Genomic DNA, 20384 nt, shown 5'->3' with positions numbered 1-20384 from the left:
ACGGATCGACGGGTTTGGACCAGTATGATGGAGTAGCGATATTAAACTGAGAAACGAAAACTGGTTGTTACGTGCGGACTGAACAATTAACTGATTACGAGCAGTGTCGAGAAGGAGATTAACGTTTCCGCCAGCAGCATTTATGACCAACAGCGAGACATTCGCAGGTATCCGATACGCCTCTCGCATTGAATACAAGTACTGTCAACGTAAGTGTCACTTCGTCAGACAGTTATTTCTGCAAATGATCACGGAATCGGTGTTGATTCTCTCTCTCAGATCGACAGTGAAATTAGCGCTCGCAGATAGCAGCCGAGGCTCCATTTGGGAAGGAGAAGGCATCTGGCGGAATGCTTCGGCGTTTCAATTCTGTGAAGCCAGCGAAGAGGTGCAGTGGTTAGCACACTTGACTCGCATTCTGGAGGACGACATTCAAACCTGCCTCCGGCCATCCAGATTTAGGTTTTCTGTGATTTCCCTAAATCGCTTCAGGCAAATGGCGGGTTGGTTCTTTTGAAAAGGCACGGCTGACTTCCTTCCCCATCTTTCCCTAATCCAAGAGACCGATAACCCCGCTATTTGGCCCCTCACCCCCCGCCCCCCCCCCCCCCCCCAAATTAATCAACCAACCAACCATCCAATCAATTCTGTGAAAAAAATTACATCGTACAGTGTGCGTTTATGGGGCTGGTGAGCGAAGTAGACGATGTTGTCGTCTCAGTGCCCTCGTGGCGATTTCTAGTAAAGCCTTAGAAGCAACACAGCACTCGGCCTTGTCATACTATTACGACGAACTAAAATGCCTGTGACCCTGAAACCTGCTGCAAATTATGTATAGTTTGGTTGAATATAGCGTATTACTAGCTCGGTTTCGACCCAGATTGGGAATTATACCAATGTTTTACAAATAAGTCGTATAGGTAACTGTTCGGAATTTATCATACTTGCGTCAGGGAAATTACTTGGCTAGCCACGTTTAGTCGAAATTCCGTTTGGATAAAACAAATAATAGAGTGCGCGGAGCATCGAGTGAATATTTTTTCTGCCCCCGCGTTGGCTACCTCGCTGCGTGGACTTATCATATCTGCAACTGGCATACGAGCAACAAGCGCCGACTGGCAACACGTAGTTCCCTGGCGGTATTCTCCAGATACTTGTGCTTCAGCCTACTTCACGAAAGGCTCCGCGGCGGACGCATCCGGAGGCAAAGTTGGCGGGCGACCTCGCCGAGAAGCGAACCGCGGTCACTGGCGAGGCTGGTTTCTCGCCTCTGGCGGCCACTCTCGCTTTCGTTTTTGGGCTCGCGGGGCACTTTGCATTGAATCGGCGGCGGCGGCGCGGGACCGCGGCAGGCGGACTCTGGCGCACGCAGACTGCGACGCCGCTCCGAGGACGACGACGCCAGTTAATTAGGCGGGCTCAGCCGACGCCTCGCCACTGCCGCCCTTAATGCGCCACTCGCACTCTATGTAAATAATCTCCGGCGCGGTGACGTAGATTAATGTCTAGGCTCTTCTGCGGACCGAAGAGGTCACGCAGTTTGGTTGATTACGCCGCGCAACATCTCTACTCTGACAGTACGTCGTTAATTGTATCAACTATTACCTGAAGGCTGCAGTCCCTGCTGGATGTTTCTTCTTTGGGCCCTCAATTAGGAGCTGCCCCGAGGACTCAGCGCGGCTCTGTAAGACATAAAGCGTTTACTGTTCCTCTCGATACGTCCTTGCATTTCACGCTGAATACTATCAGAAAAGTTTGAACAACAAAACTTCCTTTTTTGCTTCTAATGGTCGTTTCTGCCATATCCCTGAATACTGAACATTCCTCTTGGGACACCAGTATACAAAAATATACGTTCACATTACCTCGGTGTCAAAAAGATTCACTAAAGTCATCGTTGCATCAAACGCCTGTAAAATAGTTCTTATAAAATAGTTCCTTGGACTGAAGGAAATCGTAAAAAACATACTGTTTTTAACGTAAACTCTTGACATGTCTGTTTACATAAGAAACAAACGGTAATCATTCTGTGATGTCAATGAAAATCGGGTAATAACATGAAATCCAAGCAAAGATACATACACGTTATATCTGCGCACACGGTTGTGAAGACATAACATGATAACGGTAACTGGAGATATTGTCACGTGGGTCTTCAAAATTTGTACACAACATTCAAGCATTACCTGCCTGCATTGTGGCTTTTATGCTGTGATCGATTACCCGATTGTCTTTGACATCGCAGTATGATTATTGTTGGACTTATCGTGTAAACAGACATCCGCTAATCCAGTATTCAGCTTCGGTAATAGAGTAGGGATTTCTATGAAGTGAGCAGTTGCATACACCAACTTTTTTAAAGGTTGTAACGAAGTGCTACCAGCTTAGGTCACAACCACAAAAAACGGTTCTGTGCAACTGCTGGACTTCCTTTGTTGATGGTCAAGATGTAACTTTATCGCAATCTTGATAAAAGCACGGAGCCTTAATTCCTGTCGGATTTCGATAATCGCCCGAGGCAGCCGGACCCGGTGCCAACACCTCGGAGCTGATGTGATCCAACATTTTCTAGGAGACGTGACGTCAATCCTAGGTTCTCTATTTCGTCCATGAACTTGCGCGTGTGTTGGATGATGCTATCCTCGATCGATGGTTGGTTAAGCTCTTCATCTAGATCACGGATTCTTTCCCGCCTAAGCGCCTCAAGAATGAGTCGAAGACATCGATTTTGCAGAGTCCGGATGGTTTTCAAATTAGAGGGCCTGGCTGTCCCCCACGTGGAACAACCATATAAAATGACTGGGAAGGCTGTTGCCCTGTAAAGACGAAGTTTCGTATTGACATTCATCTGCGAGCTGGCCAGTAGGGGGCGTAGTTTGCAGATGAGCCGTGAAATCTTGATCCTCTTATCCTGTACATGCGGTTCGAAATGTAACTCATTGTCGAATGTGCTCCCAAGGTACTTGACGTGATTGCTCCAAGGGATTTCCTAATGGTGAAGAATCAGCTGTCTGTCAAATCCGGGTGGCGTCGAGTGAAGATCATCGCTCTCGTCCTGTCTGCATTGACTGTACCTGCATTTTCGTTGGCCCACTGTTCTACAATGGCGAGATGACGTTTTAGGCGAGCGATGACCGCGTTGACCCTCCGGCTACTGGTCAGCAAGACGGTGTCGTCCGCGAATTGGGCAAGCACCACCCGAGGCAATAGCGGGATGTCATTGACACAGATGGCAAAGAGTAGTGGAGAAAAGACAGAACCTTCAGGGATGCCGTCTGTGAGAACCTTGAGGCTAGAGCGTTTCCCATCGATCTTCACTAGTATACGCCTATTGTGCCAAAAGCTGTCGATGATCTTAAGGCCGTAGTCCGGGAGTGGTTGTAAGTTCGCCAGTTTAAGTGGTAACTGCAGAACAGGTATTTTGTCGCCTACATACATTGGCTCCTAGAGTCACGTGACAATGCTGCGGCGCAAGGTTTGTCCGTAACGGTTCTGCAGATTTCGAATGTCATTACCTAGCTAGTACAGACAGATCCCGTTCAAAGGTACCGTGGATTATGTGTAAACATTTTATAATCATTTTAACGATTTGGTGTTTCGATATTTGGAATGAAATTGGCTGAAGTGCTTTTTTCCACGTTCATTTAATGGCACAAACGTCCGTGAAGGTGTGCGGAGTGTCTAGACTCGCTACCCCCATCCTGCTGCTGCATGTTCCAATGAACCGAAGGCAGTTCTATATCCGTGCGTGGAACGGCACGCGATGTCGTACGAATGCTTACGATAGAAGCCGAAACGTTCCTCCACACGCGTGCCTCCGAGAGGTAAAGCACCTATGCACTTATGGTGCTCTCGCGCCGCACTGACAAAGTGATTTCGAGAAGAAAGAAGGCGCAACACGGCAACTTGGTACAAAACATGCGCAAGTGTTTTAATTGAACAACATAAACTGAAGCCGTGGCTTTCTGGCATCAGAAATGAAGATTATGACAAAAGGGACAAACGCGTTAGGGCATTATACGAAATATGCCGCACGTTAGAAGATTGTTGCCGCAGAGAAAGGCATGCCATTGAGACATCGAAGGGAAATGGTACAGGCAGTGAGCCTGTTTACGTACCAGAAGTATAGGTTTTTACAGACCTCTGTTGACCAGTGTCCGTTAACTCCTCAGAAGTGATAATTGGCTGCTTCCAAAGTTTCTGTTGAACGTACTCTATTACGAATTGGCAGTTATCTTCGCTCAATTTCAATTTCGAAACGAATGTTCGTCCTCTAAAAGTCTAAAAGAAGGTACTTTTCCGAAGAAATGTCAGACGTCCTCTCTCCTCTGTCTCTTCATCTACTTTTTTTTTTCAGCGGTAATGGTTCATTTCGTGCTTTTCAATGCCAGTGTATACAGGGTGAAAATTAATAAAACCGACAAACCGCAGGGAGGGATTCCGGACTGGAAATGGAGGAGAAAAGGTCCAATAAACATGTGTCCGTAAAGGAATCGTTGGCACGGTAGATGGCGCTGACAGATGAAAGTTCCTCTGACGACGTGTCGTGTTCCTCGTGTGTTGCAGGCTGTGTGATTAACGCAGCCTACTGTAAGCACCACAATAGTCTGATACGCACATCGCGAAGAAGCCGAGCCGGCCGATGTGGCCGAGTGGTTCTAGGCGCTTCAGTCCGGAACCGCGCGACCGCTACGGTCGCAGGTTCGAATGCTGCCTCGGGCATGGATGTGTGTGATTTCCTTAGGTTAGTTAGGTTCAAGTAGTTCTAAGTTCTAGGGGACTGATGACCTCAGATGTTAAGTCCCATAGTGCTCAGAGCCATTTGAACCAGTTTTTGAAGGAGCCGAGATAGTGTTTTCCTACGGCCAAGCAGTTAGAAACGGTCGATAGTCAGCACGGCTAAATCAAAACAAGTCCCCTCACAGACACCAACGGCACCACACAACATTTCAGGCCCTTTTCGGGCGTTTGTGTGCTCACGTTTCAGACAGACGAACGTGCAGGGAGACGGCGGACTGTGCGTGCGCCAGATTTGGGGGGACACAGGTCTGAAGAATATTGAGACGAACCCTAGTACAAGCTCCAGGCAAGTGGCCCGCCAAAGTGGTGTACTCCAAAGTGCGGCAATTCGTGATGTGTCGCGTGAACGCGTGCATTGCGTCGCAAGGAGACCACTTGGAACACCCGTTGTGAAGTGGATGCTAAGCAGCTCTGTACTGGGCTCCGGGACCATTTGTCGTCGCTGCACGCACACCGTCCATTTACGGACACGTGCTGATAGCACCTTTTTTTTCATCCGTTTCAGGAATCAGTGCCTGCGGTTTTGTTAAAGTCCACTCTGTATAATGAATAGAAGGTAAGAATGAAGTAAGCAACGCCACGAAAACTTGCCCTCTGTGCACGCAGTCGTGATGTGCGACCGTTGCGGGCAGCCGCGCGTGTTAATACGACCGCTCCGGGACGGGGAGGTTTGCCGGTTCCGGATCGAATCCATCCGGCAGCTTAACGGCGAGGGGTCGGCGTGCAGGCCAGCCCCGATGTGGTTTTTCGGCCGTTTCTTCTCATCCCACTGTGTGAATACCGGGCAGGTTACCGTGTTTCGCCTCAGATACACGCTTCGCCAGCATTTTCACAAATTTGGCAAGTAGAATTTACTCTGTATGGAGACAGACTGTGTGAATGGGGGGGGGTTGACTTTAGCTTTTTGGTCTCCTTAACACTTGCTCGGCATCTAATGTGCGCTTTGTGGCGCTTCTAATCGAGCACGACTTTTCCCGTTCGCTCTAGCGCGCACTTTGTTGCTCGCTTTAAGTAAATGTAGATGGGTACTTAAACTTTGAAGAGGTATAGGCGAGGGCGCTTCGCGACAGATGTCACAACGCAGCTGTCGCTATTTTGTTATGGCTGCAGCTATTGTTTTGGGCTCTATGGAGGTACCGACGCAGATGACACGGGCTGCCCTGTTTCAGACGTGAGCGAGCCGTCGCGCGCGCTGCTGACGCTGAGCGCGACGGACGCGGACTCGGGGCAGAACGCGGCGGTGCGCTTCTCGCTGGCGGCGGCGGCGCGCGGCTTCTCGATGGACGAGGCGCGCGGCACGCTGTACGCCAACGGCAGCGCGGCGCCCGCGGCGCCACACGTGACGCTCGTTGTGGCCGCCACCGACGCCGGCCGGCCGCCACTGTCCGCCGTCGCTGCCGTGCGCGTCAGCATCTCGCGGGGCTCCGGCGGCGGCCCGCGCTTCGCCCAGGACGAGTACCGGTGAGTCGACGGCTGGAGCCGTGCTCTGGCGAGGTCTGTAAATACAACCCAGTGTGGGACATAATATTGTCTCTGTTGGTGTCTTCTGTCCGAAGACTGGTTTGCTGCGGCTCTCCACGCTAGTCCATCCTAACAAGGGAACCTCCCCATCGCACCCCCTTCAGATTTAGTTATAAGTTGGCACAGTGGATAGGCCTTGAAAAACTGAACACAGATCAATCGAGAAAACAGGAAGAAGTTGTGTGGAACTATGAAAAAATAAGCAAAATATACAAACTGAGTAGTCCATGCGCATCATAGGCAACTTAAAGGACAATGTGAGCCAAGGAGCGCCGTGGTCCGGTGGTTAGCGTGAGCAGCTGCGGAGCGAGAGGTTCATGGTTCAAATCTTCCCTCGAGTGAAAAGTTTATTTTCTTCATTTTCGCAAAGTTATGATCTGTCCGTTCGTCCATAGACGTCTCTATTCACTGTAATAAGTTTAGTGTCTGTGTTTTGCGACCGCACCGCGAAACCGTGCGATTAGTAGACGAAAAGACGTGCCTCTCCAATGGAAACCTTGTTATTGAAGTCGCGAGCTATATTTGCTGGATTCATATTGCCCACGGAATACATCTCACGTATTTAATGCACTCTCGTCCAAACTGCCAGCCAGCCAGCCAGGGAGCCTCGTTAGCAGGAATACTCTCTCTTCCGTGCGCTGTAGTCGACTGACGTCGTGTGTTTCGATGTTTGTTTAGGTGTAGCGTCCCCATTCTACGGCGCAGTTACCTCGCATCGGACGGACGGACAGGTCTGAAAATAAAAAACTAAAATTTTCACTCGAGGGAAGAGTTGAACCAAAAACCTCTCGTTCCGCTGCTGCTCACGCTAACCACGGGACCACGGCGCTCCATATCTCACGTTATCCTTGATGTTGCCTATGTTGCGCATGGACTACTCAGTTTGTATATTTTGCTTATTTTTCATAGTTCCACACTTCTTCCTGTTTTCTCGATTGATCTGTGTTCAGTTTTTGAAGGCCTATGCACTGTGCCAACTTATAACTAAATCTGAGGGGGGTGCGATGGGGAGGTTCCCTTGTAAGCAAGACCTGTTTACCTGCGATTAGCTACTGCAACCCATGTTCATTTGAATATGTTTTTACTGTATTAACCTCTCCTTCTGCGTTTTTTACACCCACCCTCCCCTCACGTCCATCCGCTACTAAATTCGTGACTTCCTGATGTCTCACAATGAGTCCTATCTACCGATCATTTATTTTAACCGAGTTGTGCCACAACTCTATTCGGCACCTCTTCATTAGTTACTCCGTCCACTCGTCCAATCTTCAGCATTCTTGTCTAGCACCACATGCGGTTGTGCACTCAGTTTACAAAGGGAATTGCTTACAAATCTCTCGTGGGACTGATTCTACACTATTGCTCAAGTGTGTCGGACCCGTACCAGTAGGACTAACAGCGGAGTTTGAGCGTAATACAGAGAAGGGCAGCACAAATGGTCACACATTTGTTTCATCCGTCGGAAAGTCTCACAGAGATACTGGAGAAACTGAACTCCCGCACTCTTGAAGACAGACGTAAACTATCCCGAGAAAGTCTACTAACAAAGTGTGGAGAGCCGGCTTTAAACGATGACACTAGGAATACACTACAACCTCCTACGTATCCCTCGCATAACAGTCGTGAGGATAACGTTAGAATAATTAGGGTTTCGTGCGTGAATGGAACGGGAAGAAACCCTAACAATTTGTACAATGGGACGTGCCCTTTGCTATCCACATCACGGTGCTTTATGGAGTATGGATGTAGATGTAAATTTCAAAGGCTTATATTCTCTTCTTGTCTGAACTGCACATAATACGCGTTTCACATCCGTACAACGCTACACTCCCGGAAAATACCTTCAGTAAATGCGTACCTTACGAGCTATGAGCACTTCTTCACCTTCTCTACTGTAAAACGCATCTCTTCTGCGGAACGGGTGCTCATAGCTCCTAACGTATGCGTTTATGAGTACACGTCTACTAGGAACTTTTCTCTTGTTTTGGGTTGTACTACCACCTCTCAAAATATGGGAACCCGAGAGCTTCTAGTACAAGAGAGTTGTTTCACAATATCTACGATGAAGAAGTCCTCATACCTCTTAAGGTATGCAATTTAGAGCCCATCTTTACTACACTTTTTTGCTTCTAATGATCGTTCCTGTCATATCTCTGAATATCGACAATTCTTGCTGGGATACCTTCTATAAAGGAATCAAATGATACACGAGAATGTTTTGTATTTATTAAATTATACTTAGGTTTACATTCTCAACACTTTCAAGATTCCACTTCTACGTCTCCTGTTAAAATGCAGAGCTTACGAGAATTACCATCGGAAGTGTCTGTACAAGATATCTCCCTCCTTCCAACAAAAATAGCAACAACTGCTATGTGGACATGAAAGCTTTTTCGTTGTAGGACATGGTTTCCGAGACGTGCATGGAGGCATTCCGTCTGCCCTCCGAATTTTAACGTGTGAACTGTTCAGCTAATTGACGTTATCAGAAGTGGACACACTTGTCCTCAAGCGTTATACGCAATTCTTATTTGTAGAAAATACATTTATTGCTGTTTCATCATCTTAAGCTGACCGGTTTCGGACAGTGTCACCCATCTTCAGATCTCTTTAACTGTCTTCACATAAATGACGAATGGGCTCTAATCTTGTGTTTACAATATTACACGACTAAAAACTTTTCTGTCCAGTTACAATTAAGTAGTCGTGTACATACCATTTCTCGAAGTTACAGAATTACTGACTTCAGAAACACACTTTGGAACGCTACTTCCGTCCCAGACTCATAGGTCCCCTCCAACAGCTATTTAGGAGGATTGGGGAAGACCATGTCAGCTTGTTGTGTTGCGTTCTGAGCGACTGTGCTAATAAGCAGCGGCTCAGTGCTTCGCCACCTGAAACGAATTTATTGAATGCGGGTGACGTGAGAGCGGTGTGTGCTTGTGCGCAGGGTCCACGTTCGGGAGGACGCGCCGGCCGGGACGACGGTGGCGCGGGTCGCCCCGCCAGAGGGCGCCTCCAGCGTCGTCTTCTCCATCGTCGACGGCGACGAGGACGGCGTCTTCCACGTCACCAGGTGAGCCGCGCCTGCCGCCCCTAACTCTGTCTGCCTCCTCCGTACTGTGACTCACTACATGTATTCCTTTGCTCTGTGCACGCTTACTGCTCCACTACCGGACGGAACTATACGGTGAGTTACGCTCTGCTGCATTACGGCTCTAGCTGAGTGAGATTGTGTCCATACGTCTCCGCATATACCGGGCAGGGGGGAGGGGAACATCGCGCGCGTGCGCCAGCGTAGCAGCATGTGTGTAGTCTGCCTGGAGTATGTGTGTGTGTGTGTGTGTGTGTGCGTGTGTGAGTATGTGCGCGCAAGTCTACATGCCTCTAGCGCCATTAGTAACAAGCCGCTGGCTGAACGTTTTTGCGAGTGCCGGCCATTGCATTCTCGAGTCGTTTGCTACACGCGGTAACTATGTGGGGCTGTTCTTGCGCAGAGCCGGCGAGCGACTGCTGTTTCTCACGCGCCTCCTCCGCCATAGTCCCCGCCTGCCTGATTTCACTTTATGTACTCACAATGGTTACGCAGGTAGCACCTGGCGTAAATTTCACGCTTCCCACAATAGTTACTTCGTCGGGGACGTCGTCTGAGACCCAAAAGATTGCGCCTGCAATTTGAAACCGGTACGTCCTTCCATTAAGCGAGAGCGTCGCTAGGGAATCCGCTGTTATGCTGACGCACTATTCCGGTGGTGCAAATTGTAACATTGTTGCAGCCTTTTCTGCGTCTGATGGAGTGTAGGTAATGGACTGTTGTAGTTCTCGTGTGCATAGGAAAAACGCCGCTGCGCATCTTTTAGTTTGTTTCATCCGCAGTGTGTAGCAGAACCTGTTGCGTAGGCCACTTCTCTTCTTATGTCTCTAAACGCCGATGTCGGTTAACTCACTATGTGGCCGTATCTCTTAAAAGTAAGGGTCCCTGGCCTGATAGTGAGAATATGTTATCGATTTAGCAGGTTTGCAACTATCCCCTCGGAATCTTCAACTGTAGAATTTAATACAGACGCATCGGACGCTGTACGGTGAGCATTACTTACCACCCAATATTTACTCGTGTTGCAAGATACCAAAGAAGAAGAAATCACTTGCTTGGAAATATGTTTCGTCAACACTGAGGTTTGACAGACCAAATAGACATTCGAAGACACGGTGAGAGAACGAATGATCGAAAGTTTTTATACAGGGTTTACGCCAAGAGTTATTTATTTTATGTCCTTTAGCCATAGCTAGGTCATTATATACGTACACTCAAGAGCCAAAACAAGTTGTCGGTCCACCAAGCGATTCTGCTTGCCATTTATTCGAGAACTACTTGGCATTTTCCGGAAGGATAAGGACCGGACGTCTTACGCACAGATCACGCAGATACGTGAATTGTGGGCCGGTGATTTGCATTAAGCAGGTTGCTCGCAATAATGTTCACGTAGTCCACGTGCCTCCGATTACTGCCACAGATCCCACGAAGCCCAAGCGAATATCACCATAGCAGAGTACTGTATCAATTGGCATACGATCGTGGCGCAGTGTATGTTTCGAGCAACTGCTCAGCTGGACACGACCAGCGACTTGGTGTAACAAGAAATGTGATTGGTCCGACCACGCGACCCACGGTCCAATCTCGATGATTCAATGTGCGCGGTATCGTAACTGACCGTACCGTTTCCTCAACCTGGGATCACGTACGGGTCGTGCGTGTGCTGTGGAGCTCACGTTGAACGGTAAGCTCCGAAACACTTGTGCCTGCAGCAGCAGTGTACTCTGTCGTCGGACCTGCCACAGATGGCCGCGTATCCTGTTTTACAGAGCGCGCAGGTCTCCAGCTTCGTCATTCCGTGATAAGACTCGGACGACCTACAACTTGTCGCCTACTCGTGGTTTCAACGACGCTCGACCACTTTCCGTAGATGCTCACGACAGCACCAAGCGAAAAGCCCACCGGCTTCGCAGTTTCCGAGACGCTTGTTGCCAGGCACCAGTCCGTAACAATCTGCCTGTTGCCAAAGTCAGTAATGTCAGTACGGTCACTGCACTGATTACCCATTCGTCTCTGCTCAGCTTGTTCTTCCCTTACAGCGTCAGGTGCCCACAACTTCACCAGGAGGCATTACATTCAATCTCGCGATGAGGAGTGATACCGTTGTTTATATAAAAAGTCATCTTTCCTTTTCCAGAATCTGATAAATGAATGTTACTCTTCAAAACAGTCTTTTAGTTGTATCTTAATGTGACGTAACGTATTCCTTCATCTGTTGTGATACGGTTGTGGAATTAACCAAACGAGTTGGTCCTTGATGAGACCTATTATCCTGTTACGGTCTTTAGTTGGTGTAGATCAGTTCGTGATAGCAAAATATAGGGGAAAGTATTACAACTTGTACAGAAACAAGACGGCAGTTATAAGAGTCGAGGGGTATGCAAGGGAAGCAGTGGTTAAGAAGGGAGTGAGACGGGGTTATAGCCTATCCCCAATGTTATTCAATCTGTCCATAGAAAAAGCAATAAAAGAAACCGAAGAAAAGTTTGGAGTAGAAATTGAAGTTCAGGGAGAAGAAATACAAACTTTAAGGTTTGCCAATGACTTTTTTTAGATGACTTATAATCCTGTCAAGACGGCAAAGGACTTGGAGGAGCAGTTGAACAGAATGCGCAGAGTGCCTTGAAAGGAAAATGTAAGAGGAACATCAACAAAAGGAAAAGAAGGATAATGGAATGGAGTCAAATTAAATCAGAGGATTCTAAGAGAATCAGATTAGGAAACGACACACTTGAAGTAGTAGGCGAGTTTTGCTATTTGGGCAGCAAAATAACTGATGACGGTCGAAGTAGAAAGGATAGACTGGTAGTGGCAAGAAAAGCGCTTCTGAAGAAATTTTTTAACATCGAATATAGATTTTTAGCGTTGGCAAGTCTTTTCTGAAGCTTTTTGTATGTAGTGTTGCCACGTACGGAAGTGAAACGTGGACGATAAACTGTTTAGACAAAAAGAGAACAGAAGCGTTGGAAATGTAGTGCTACAGAAGACTACTGAAGATTAGATAGGTCGTTCACGTACCTAATAACGAGGTAATGAATAGAATTAGGGAGACAAAAACTTTGTGGCACAACTTGACCAAAACAAGGGATCAGTTGATAGGACACATTCTAAGACATTGAGGGGTCGCCAACTTAGTATTGGAGGGACGTGTGGGGGGTAAAAATCGTCGAGGGAGACCAAGAGACGATTGCAGTAAACAGATTCAGAAGGAAGTAGGTTGCAGTAGTTATTCGGAGACGAAGAGGCTTGCACAGGATAGCGTAGCATGGAGAGCCTCATCAAACCAGTCTTCGGACTGAAAACCACAACAACAACAACGACAGCATTAAAGTGGTTTCAACATTCGAAATATGGATTTCTTACTGGAATCCCGAAACACAAAATCGGGAGGTTTGTGTGAGACAAAAATGGAATTACGTCGATACACATTTTGGTCAGAGTCGATGAGGTTGTCATTAGGTATCACGATCGACTTTGCTTCAATAATCGATTGTGGAATTATATCACAGTCTGGAGTCTGGTTTCTGTACAATTTGTAGATAACCTTTCACTTTCTGTGGCAGCGCTCGTTAATTGTGCATTCGAAGTGATCGTAACAATGTGTCTGGTGCGCTACAGTCCGAGCGGCGACGTGGTGCTGCTCAAGAGGCTGGACCGCGAGTCGGTCGACTCGTACTCGCTGCGCGTGGCGGCGGGAGAGCGCGGCGCGCCCTCCGAGAACGGCACGGAGGCGGGCGCGTCGGTGCTGGTGCTGGTGACGGTGGACGACGCCAACGACAACGCGCCCGCGTTCGGCGGCACGGACGCGCGCGGCGGCTACGAGGCGTCGGTGAGCGAGGCGGCGCCCGTGGGCCGGCCCGTGGTGCGCGTGCGCGCCGCCGACGCCGATCAGCCGGGTGGCCCCAACGCAGACCTCACGTTCGAGATCACGTCGGGCGACGACGCCGGCCTGTTCGCGCTGGACGCGCGCTCCGGCGAGGTCACCGTCCAGCGGCCGCTCGACTACGACGTCGGACCCGCCGTCTACAACCTGGTACGTCGCTGCCCGACTTACTCTTGCGCGTATTACCTCTCTGTCATACTCTGTCGCTGACATTCACGTCACTTTCCATTTTGTTTACGAATATAAGAAGAGTAACTGTCGTAATTACCTTACACTGCCTATGTGAACAATGTCAGTCACGGCCACATTCCTTAAACTGACTCTGCCAGGGGTAAATTACGTCATACAAAGCCAAAAAGCAATTTTTTAAATCTCTTACACACATCTGCCCAGCTCGTGGCTCTGTGTTTCTTTTCCAAAGAAAACGAGGTCGTCGAACTTTCAAAAGAGAGCTGGTTAACGGCGACGCTGCAGAAACCTCGTTAAGACTGGAGAAAGTTAAGTTCCCAGAGCCTAAGAGGAAAACGAGAAATTTTCGTGCAACAAACAGCTTGATGCTTAATATAAAATCTCAGTGATTATTCCGAATACAGACGCCTGTTTGAATGTGTACGAGTCCACTGCATGGCCCTGTCACCACGTAAAAAAGAATAAAATACCGAAGCTCACAACAGTTTCAGAAGTAGTTGTACATCCTTCTTCGTACGCAACTAATTGGCACTGAAGTGCTGTGATGATGGTGATAGCAGAAGATATGGGTAAATGGAGAAACTGACAGGGCGGCACAATGTGTACTGAAGAGCCAAAGAAACTAGTACACCTGCCTAATATCGTGTAGGGGCCCCGCGAGCACACAGAAGTGCCGCAACACGTCGTGGCATGGACTCGACTAATGTCTGAAGTAATGCTGGAGGGAACTGACACCATGAATCCTGCAGGGCTGTCCGTAAATCCGTAAGAGTTCGAGGGAGTGGAGATCTCTTCTGAATAGGACGTTTCAAGGCATCCCAGATACGCTCAATAATGTTCGTGACTGGGGAATTTGGTGGCCAGTGGAAGTGTTTAAACTCAGAAGAGTGTTCCTGGAGCCACTCTGTAGCAATTCTGCACGTGTGAGGTGTCGCATTGTCCTGTTGGAATTGCCCAAGTCCTTCGGAATGCACAATGGACATGAATGGATGCTGGTGATCAGACAGGATACTTACGAACTTGTCACCTGTCAAGAGTCCTAGACGTATCAGGAGTCCCGTATCACTCAAACTGCACACGCCCCACACAGTTCAGAGCCTCCACCAGCTTGAACAGTCTCCTGCTGACATGCAGGGTCCATGGATTTATGAGGTTGTCTCCATACTTGTACACGTCCATCCGCTAGATACGATTTGAAACGAGACTCATCCGAGCAGGCAACATGTTTCCAATTATCAACAGTCCAACGTCGGTGTTGACAGGCCCAGGCGAGGCGTAAAGCTTTGTGTCGTGCAGTCATCAAGGATACACGAGTGAGCCTTCGGCCTCGAAAGCCCGTATCGATGATGTTTCGTTGAATCGTCCGCACAATGACACTTGTTGATGGCCGATCACTGAAATCTACAACAATTTAGGGAAGGGTTGCACATTTGTCTCGTTGAACGATTCTCTTCAGTCGTAGTTGTTCCCGTTCTTGCAGGATCTTTTTCCGGCCGCAGCGATGTGGGAGATTTGATGTTTTACCGGGTTCCTGATATTCACGGTAAACTAGTGAAATGAAATGGTAGTACGTGAAAATCCCCACTTCATCGTTATCTCGGAGATGCTGTGTGTCCCATCGCTCGTGCGCCGATTATTACACCACGGTCAAGCTCACTTAAACCTTGATAACGTGCAGTTATAGCAAAAGTAAACGATCTAATAATTGCACCCGACACTTGTTGTCTTGTATAGGCGTTGCCGACCGCAGCGCCGTTTTCTGCCTGTTTACATATCTCTGTATGTAAATACGCATGCCTATGCCAGTTTCTTTGGCGCTTCATTGTGACCTTGCAGTTACTTCCCTATTACGGAAAGAAAGTAGTACGGCGTCAGGATATCCATACAGCCAATCTGCTTTAAATTTTCTTTTGTTCCTACATCATTGACGACTAATGAGAGAACAGGATGATTCTTCAAAAAAGGCTCATCCCTTTGCTTGCTATGCTTCTCCTCAAGACAGCTAGAGTTTTGTCTTTTGTTATGTAGACTTTCAACAAATGCTGAATTCCTTCTTAGTGGAGAATGGCATAGTGTAGTCAGTGAGTGTTTACGTTGCGAAAGCAAAAGTACTGGAACCTGTCATAAGATACGGCATCTATTGCCGTAGTTTTAATTTGATTTCAATCTAATGTGAAGGAGTGCGATAGAAGTTTCATCTGTGTAATTGCATGCACCATAAAATTCTGCGAATAACAAAATGGAATGAGTGCTGTGCATTCTTCACAGCCTCTGAATGTATCACCAGTTGTTAAGGTGAAATTATTTGCATCCAGCTAACGTAGCTGTCACGATACGTCTAAATGTAAGTCTTGCAAATTGCTGGTGTAATTGTGTATTTGACCAATGGCCTGACTCGATGGATGTAGGTACAAAGTTTTTGAGTTAATGCTAATTTAGTCACACTGGTATCACGCTGTACAAATACGTTGAAACGCTATGTGATTTTATTTCGGTGATTAGGAAACGAAATCAACAACGAAATTGACAGTACGAGCACATTGCTTTCCTTTGCATGTAGGATGTTTTATGCCGTTGGCTCTGAAAGCATACACTGACGCTTCAAGATGGGCGCTACGCATCACGATTTCAGAACGCTGAACAGAAGACCGGGACTATCTTTCGACACAGCACCATCAACAAACATACAGTTATATTTCATTAAACGGAAATCTCCCATGCCTTTAGCTGCTGCTATTGTGTCATCAAAGAAGCGAAGACGTTGAGATCAGTTAGTGCAACAACTTTCAGTGGGACAACGGCTGTACCGTTAGTGATGCGTGGAAACGGGAGCTCGGTGCTGAATGGCAACAAATAAGCTGAGTCATACACTATCTAATGAAATCAACTTTCGGTACCGATGTTGTTCCATCATAGACATCAATGTAATGTCTGGTAGGATATGGAAATTCAATAGCTTCGTGAGGTCCCCATGACATAACTTGGCGAAGAAAATGTATTATCACTCTGCCTGCAGATAATTCTTGACGATAACAAGGAGAAAACTTGAGACTCATAAAATGTGGCAAGAGCTCCGTGAAGCATTTATCCAACACTGCTTCCTCTTTCTGCCTAGATATCTCGCGAAAAGACCATGAAGGTAGAATTAGAGATCAGCGAGCTCATACAGAGTAAATGGTTGTTCTCCCCATGAACTATTCATGACTGGAAGACGAAAGGGATGGGGTGTGACAATGGTACGTGAGGTACTGTCTGCCACACATTGTAAGATACAGGTGTAGATGAATATGTAGCTGGGACCACAGACGCAGGGCGACGAGTTCAGAGAAATATATTCATTAGGGGGGGGGGGGGGGGGCAGGACATGTGGCACGTCTCCAATTGGACGAGTTAGCAGTAATTATGGGTCTATGTCCAGTTGATTTAATCTTTCGACAGCTTGCAGCAATGTCTTGGTTAAAAAAGCATGACATTATAAAGGTGGATCACATATGGGAAGAGCTTGCCAGAATGCACGGGAAATTAAAAATCTAGTTCTACAGATGTGGCAGACGGAATGGGATATGTCGGAAATGGCTAGCTAGAAGCGTAAGTAGGTTTCTGCCTTCAGTCAGAGAAAGATTAAAACTGAAACATTTCCAGCCAACTGAAGGGATAGTACACCTTCTGACTGGCCGTTGACACCGTACCCAGTGTATCTACACCAGATAGGCAAACAGCCAGGACCAGCGTGCGAATGGGAAGCAGATGTGGGCATCCCAGAACACATAGTCTTCGGATGCCCAAATTACGCACAAGTTGCCTTCAATGAGAGGCAAACGGTCGAAACTCAAAATGTAACAGAAGCTTTACTTGATGTAGAAAAACATAAAACACTGTGTGAACTTACTGCAAAAGTATCGGCTCACACTCAGAAAGAGTACCAAAGGGAAATGCTGCAGCGTGGCGAAAGACAGGGGAGAAAGCTGTGTGTTCTGAGAAGCACACATTGGCAGCAGTTAGATCGAGCCTATATTCAGGTTCCGTTTTCTGCCAGAAGCGATTTGGATGGCCTGCGATTCAGGCCTTTCCTCTCTAGATTGGATATTAAACTATTTGTGATTAGAAAGGTTATAGAGGTGACTTCCTCACCTAGCGAAATCTAGAAATAGGGAGAGGTCTAAAGATCGCATTAAGTAGATGGTTTGGCTCTTCCTAACCTTCTGACAAACCAAACAAGTCACGATTTGTAGAGGTGCGCTTGGTGGTTGGGCATAGTACTAGTCGACATCTGTAATTTAGACATAGTTAAAGTATTTTGTGATTAACTGAGTAAACTGGCAGTAGTTTGTGGTAGGTGGTGGAATCTCGCACTTTTGCATGTAGTTATGGACGGGTACTAGCCATCAGAGATATGTAGGGCGATGCAAACGTGACTGTACACACTTCTTGGGTGCAATCTATGCATCAAAATAAGAGTAAATTGTTAAATAAAGTTGTGTCTGAAACTGTTGTGGTAAGCATTACATCATGAGCCATTACAGGCTTCTGGCTTGTCGTGTTCGCTTGCATATCGGCTGATGTTACGTTGTACACCTCTCTACCCTGTTTGGTTCATTCTGGCATGAAATGTCTTTGACTTTGGTGTGGTCTGTTGTACTCTATGGCGCTCTTGTAGTGTAGACGTATCGCATACATCCATTCTGTCAGTAGTTCATAGATTGCAGTCGTTGTGTGTAGTGTAATGGGCTACTCAGACCAAGAATACGCGGAAATGCACCTTTACTATGCACCAGAGGTGATGCACGAGTGGCAAGATGATGATATACGGAAACGTTTCCAAAGAGAAGAGTACCAAACCATCAGTCTTCCAAAGCCTTGGATAGTGGCTTAGGGGAATACGGCGTTCTTGACGCGCGACTGTTAAGTAGGTAGCAAATGGATGGAGTGGGTGTTCAGAACATCCGACTGTAAGCACTCGCCTTATAGCTGCCACTGTAGGGGTTCCTCAATCAGCTGTATGGCACCTGCTTCAGAGACAGCGATTCCACCCATTTCACCCGCAGAAGATACAGGAGCTGACACCTGTAAACTACCCTAGACATCAGAATTTCTGTCAATGGTTTTTCAGTCATTGGATACTATTTACAGATGAGAGCCTCTTTACCGGTGCGGGTATTGTGAACGCTTATAACATGCACCTGTGTACATACGGGAATCCTCGCGTAATTGCACCACGAGGAAATGAACATCATTTTGCAGCTAATATTATGTGTGATATAGTGGACAATCAGTTACTTGGACCACATGTTATTCCACAGTGCCTGACTGGCATAGTGTATCGACAGTTTTCGGAACACGAATTGAGTGGTCTGCTGCATCATGTCCCACTAACTACACGAATCAACTTATTGTTCACGAACGACGGTGCCCCTGCATATTTCAATAGGGAGGCAACAGAGTATCCCAGTGTTGCCTAGACTGATAAGTGGACAGGTCGTGCAGCACAGGCTGCTCGGCCGGCCGTATCTCCGGATGTTAACCCTCGGACTTCACCTTTGGGCTGTATCGAGGAGCTCGTGTACAGTGTTGCAACTGACAATGTAGCACGACTACAGTAGCGACTGAACGTGGCTCTGCAACTGTGCAGAATTAGATGAACGGAGCGTGCAGCATTCCGATAGCAGTAGCACGCCGAACGTGTCAATGTCTTCGTCTACAGGAAAGACGCTAGAACGTGTTTTTGGGGTGAACGTACGATACGTAGTTATTATGAATTTCGAGTTCCTCTTGTCGTTTCTTTATGAGAAGAATTAATTTTGTGTCGTCGTCTCGCACTCGTGATACCTACTCCATTGCATAACTCTGAAATAAAGCTGTTTCGAACAAACTTTATTAACATTTGACGCTTACGCTTACTTTTGTGCACGGACAGGTGGTGCGCGTGACGGACGGCGCGCGGCCGCCGCTGGACGCGCCGCTGTCGACGCTGGCGCCGGTGCGCGTCGTGCTGCTGGACGAGAACGACAACGAGCCGCGCTTCCCCGTGGCCGAGTACCTCGAGTTCGTGGCCGAGAACGAGCCGGCGGGCACGGCCGTGTTCACGGCGCGCGCCACCGACCTGGACCGCGGCGAGTTCGGCCGGCTCAACTACTCGCTAGCGGGCGCGCCCGACGACGCGGGCCGCCTCTTCCGCGTGGACGCGGCCACTGGCCTGGTGACGACGGCGGCGGCGTTCGACTACGAGGCACGCAGCAGGTACGCCTTCTCGCTGCGCGCCACGGACCGCGGGGGGAAGGCGGCGACGGTGCGCGTGCGCGTCGAGGTGGAGTCGCGCGACGAGTTCCACCCGCAGTTCACGGAGCGCACGTACCGCTTCGCGCTGGCCGCCGGCCGGCTGCCCGTCGGCTACGTGGTGGGCCACGTGGCGGCCACCGACCGCGACAAGGGCCCCGACGGCCGCGTCGTCTACCAGCTGACGACGCAGCACCCCTACTTCAAGGTGAACCGCACGACGGGCGCCGTCACGCTCAAGAAGAAGCTGGACGACGCGGCGGCGGCGCTCGAGGCGGGCCGCGACATCAGCCTCGTGGTGACGGCCAGCTCGGGCCGCCAGGGCTCGCTCACCAACATGACCGTCGTTGAGATCGCGCTCGACCCGCGCGCCGCCGACGTCGACACCGACCTGGCGACGCCGGTGGCGGGCGGTGGAGGCGGCGCAGACGCCGGGGGCGGCGCGGCGGAGGGTGGTGGCAGCGACGCGGCCGTGTCGGCGGCGGCGGGCGGGCTGGCCGACTGGGCGCTCGGGCTGCTCATCGCGCTCGTGCTGCTCGTGCTCGCCTTCGGCGCCGTCTTCCTCTTCCTGCACGTCCGCAACAGGAGGCACAAGAAGGTGAGCCGAGCTCCGCAGTCTACGGG

The 20384-nt window shown here is 48.7% G+C and overlaps 1 protein-coding gene across 1 annotated transcript in view; it reads left to right on the top strand.

Moving 5' to 3' along the window:
- The window catches only part of LOC126417021 (protein dachsous), a 423732-nt gene that overhangs the window by 398646 nt on the left and 4702 nt on the right, over positions 1-20384 (top strand). Inside the window, exons 22-25 of the mRNA XM_050084910.1 lie at positions 5970-6261; positions 9272-9397; positions 13034-13448; positions 19402-20358. Coding sequence (XP_049940867.1) covers positions 5970-6261; positions 9272-9397; positions 13034-13448; positions 19402-20358 — 1790 coding nt within the window. The remainder of the gene's footprint in view (positions 1-5969; positions 6262-9271; positions 9398-13033; positions 13449-19401; positions 20359-20384) is intronic.

Source organism: Schistocerca serialis, chromosome 8 (genome assembly GCF_023864345.2).
Source record: "Schistocerca serialis cubense isolate TAMUIC-IGC-003099 chromosome 8, iqSchSeri2.2, whole genome shotgun sequence".
In the NCBI taxonomy this organism is placed as follows: domain Eukaryota; kingdom Metazoa; phylum Arthropoda; class Insecta; order Orthoptera; family Acrididae; genus Schistocerca; species Schistocerca serialis.
Note: the sequence above shows the minus strand (reverse complement) of the source record. Positions and strands in the feature narration are given on the sequence as shown.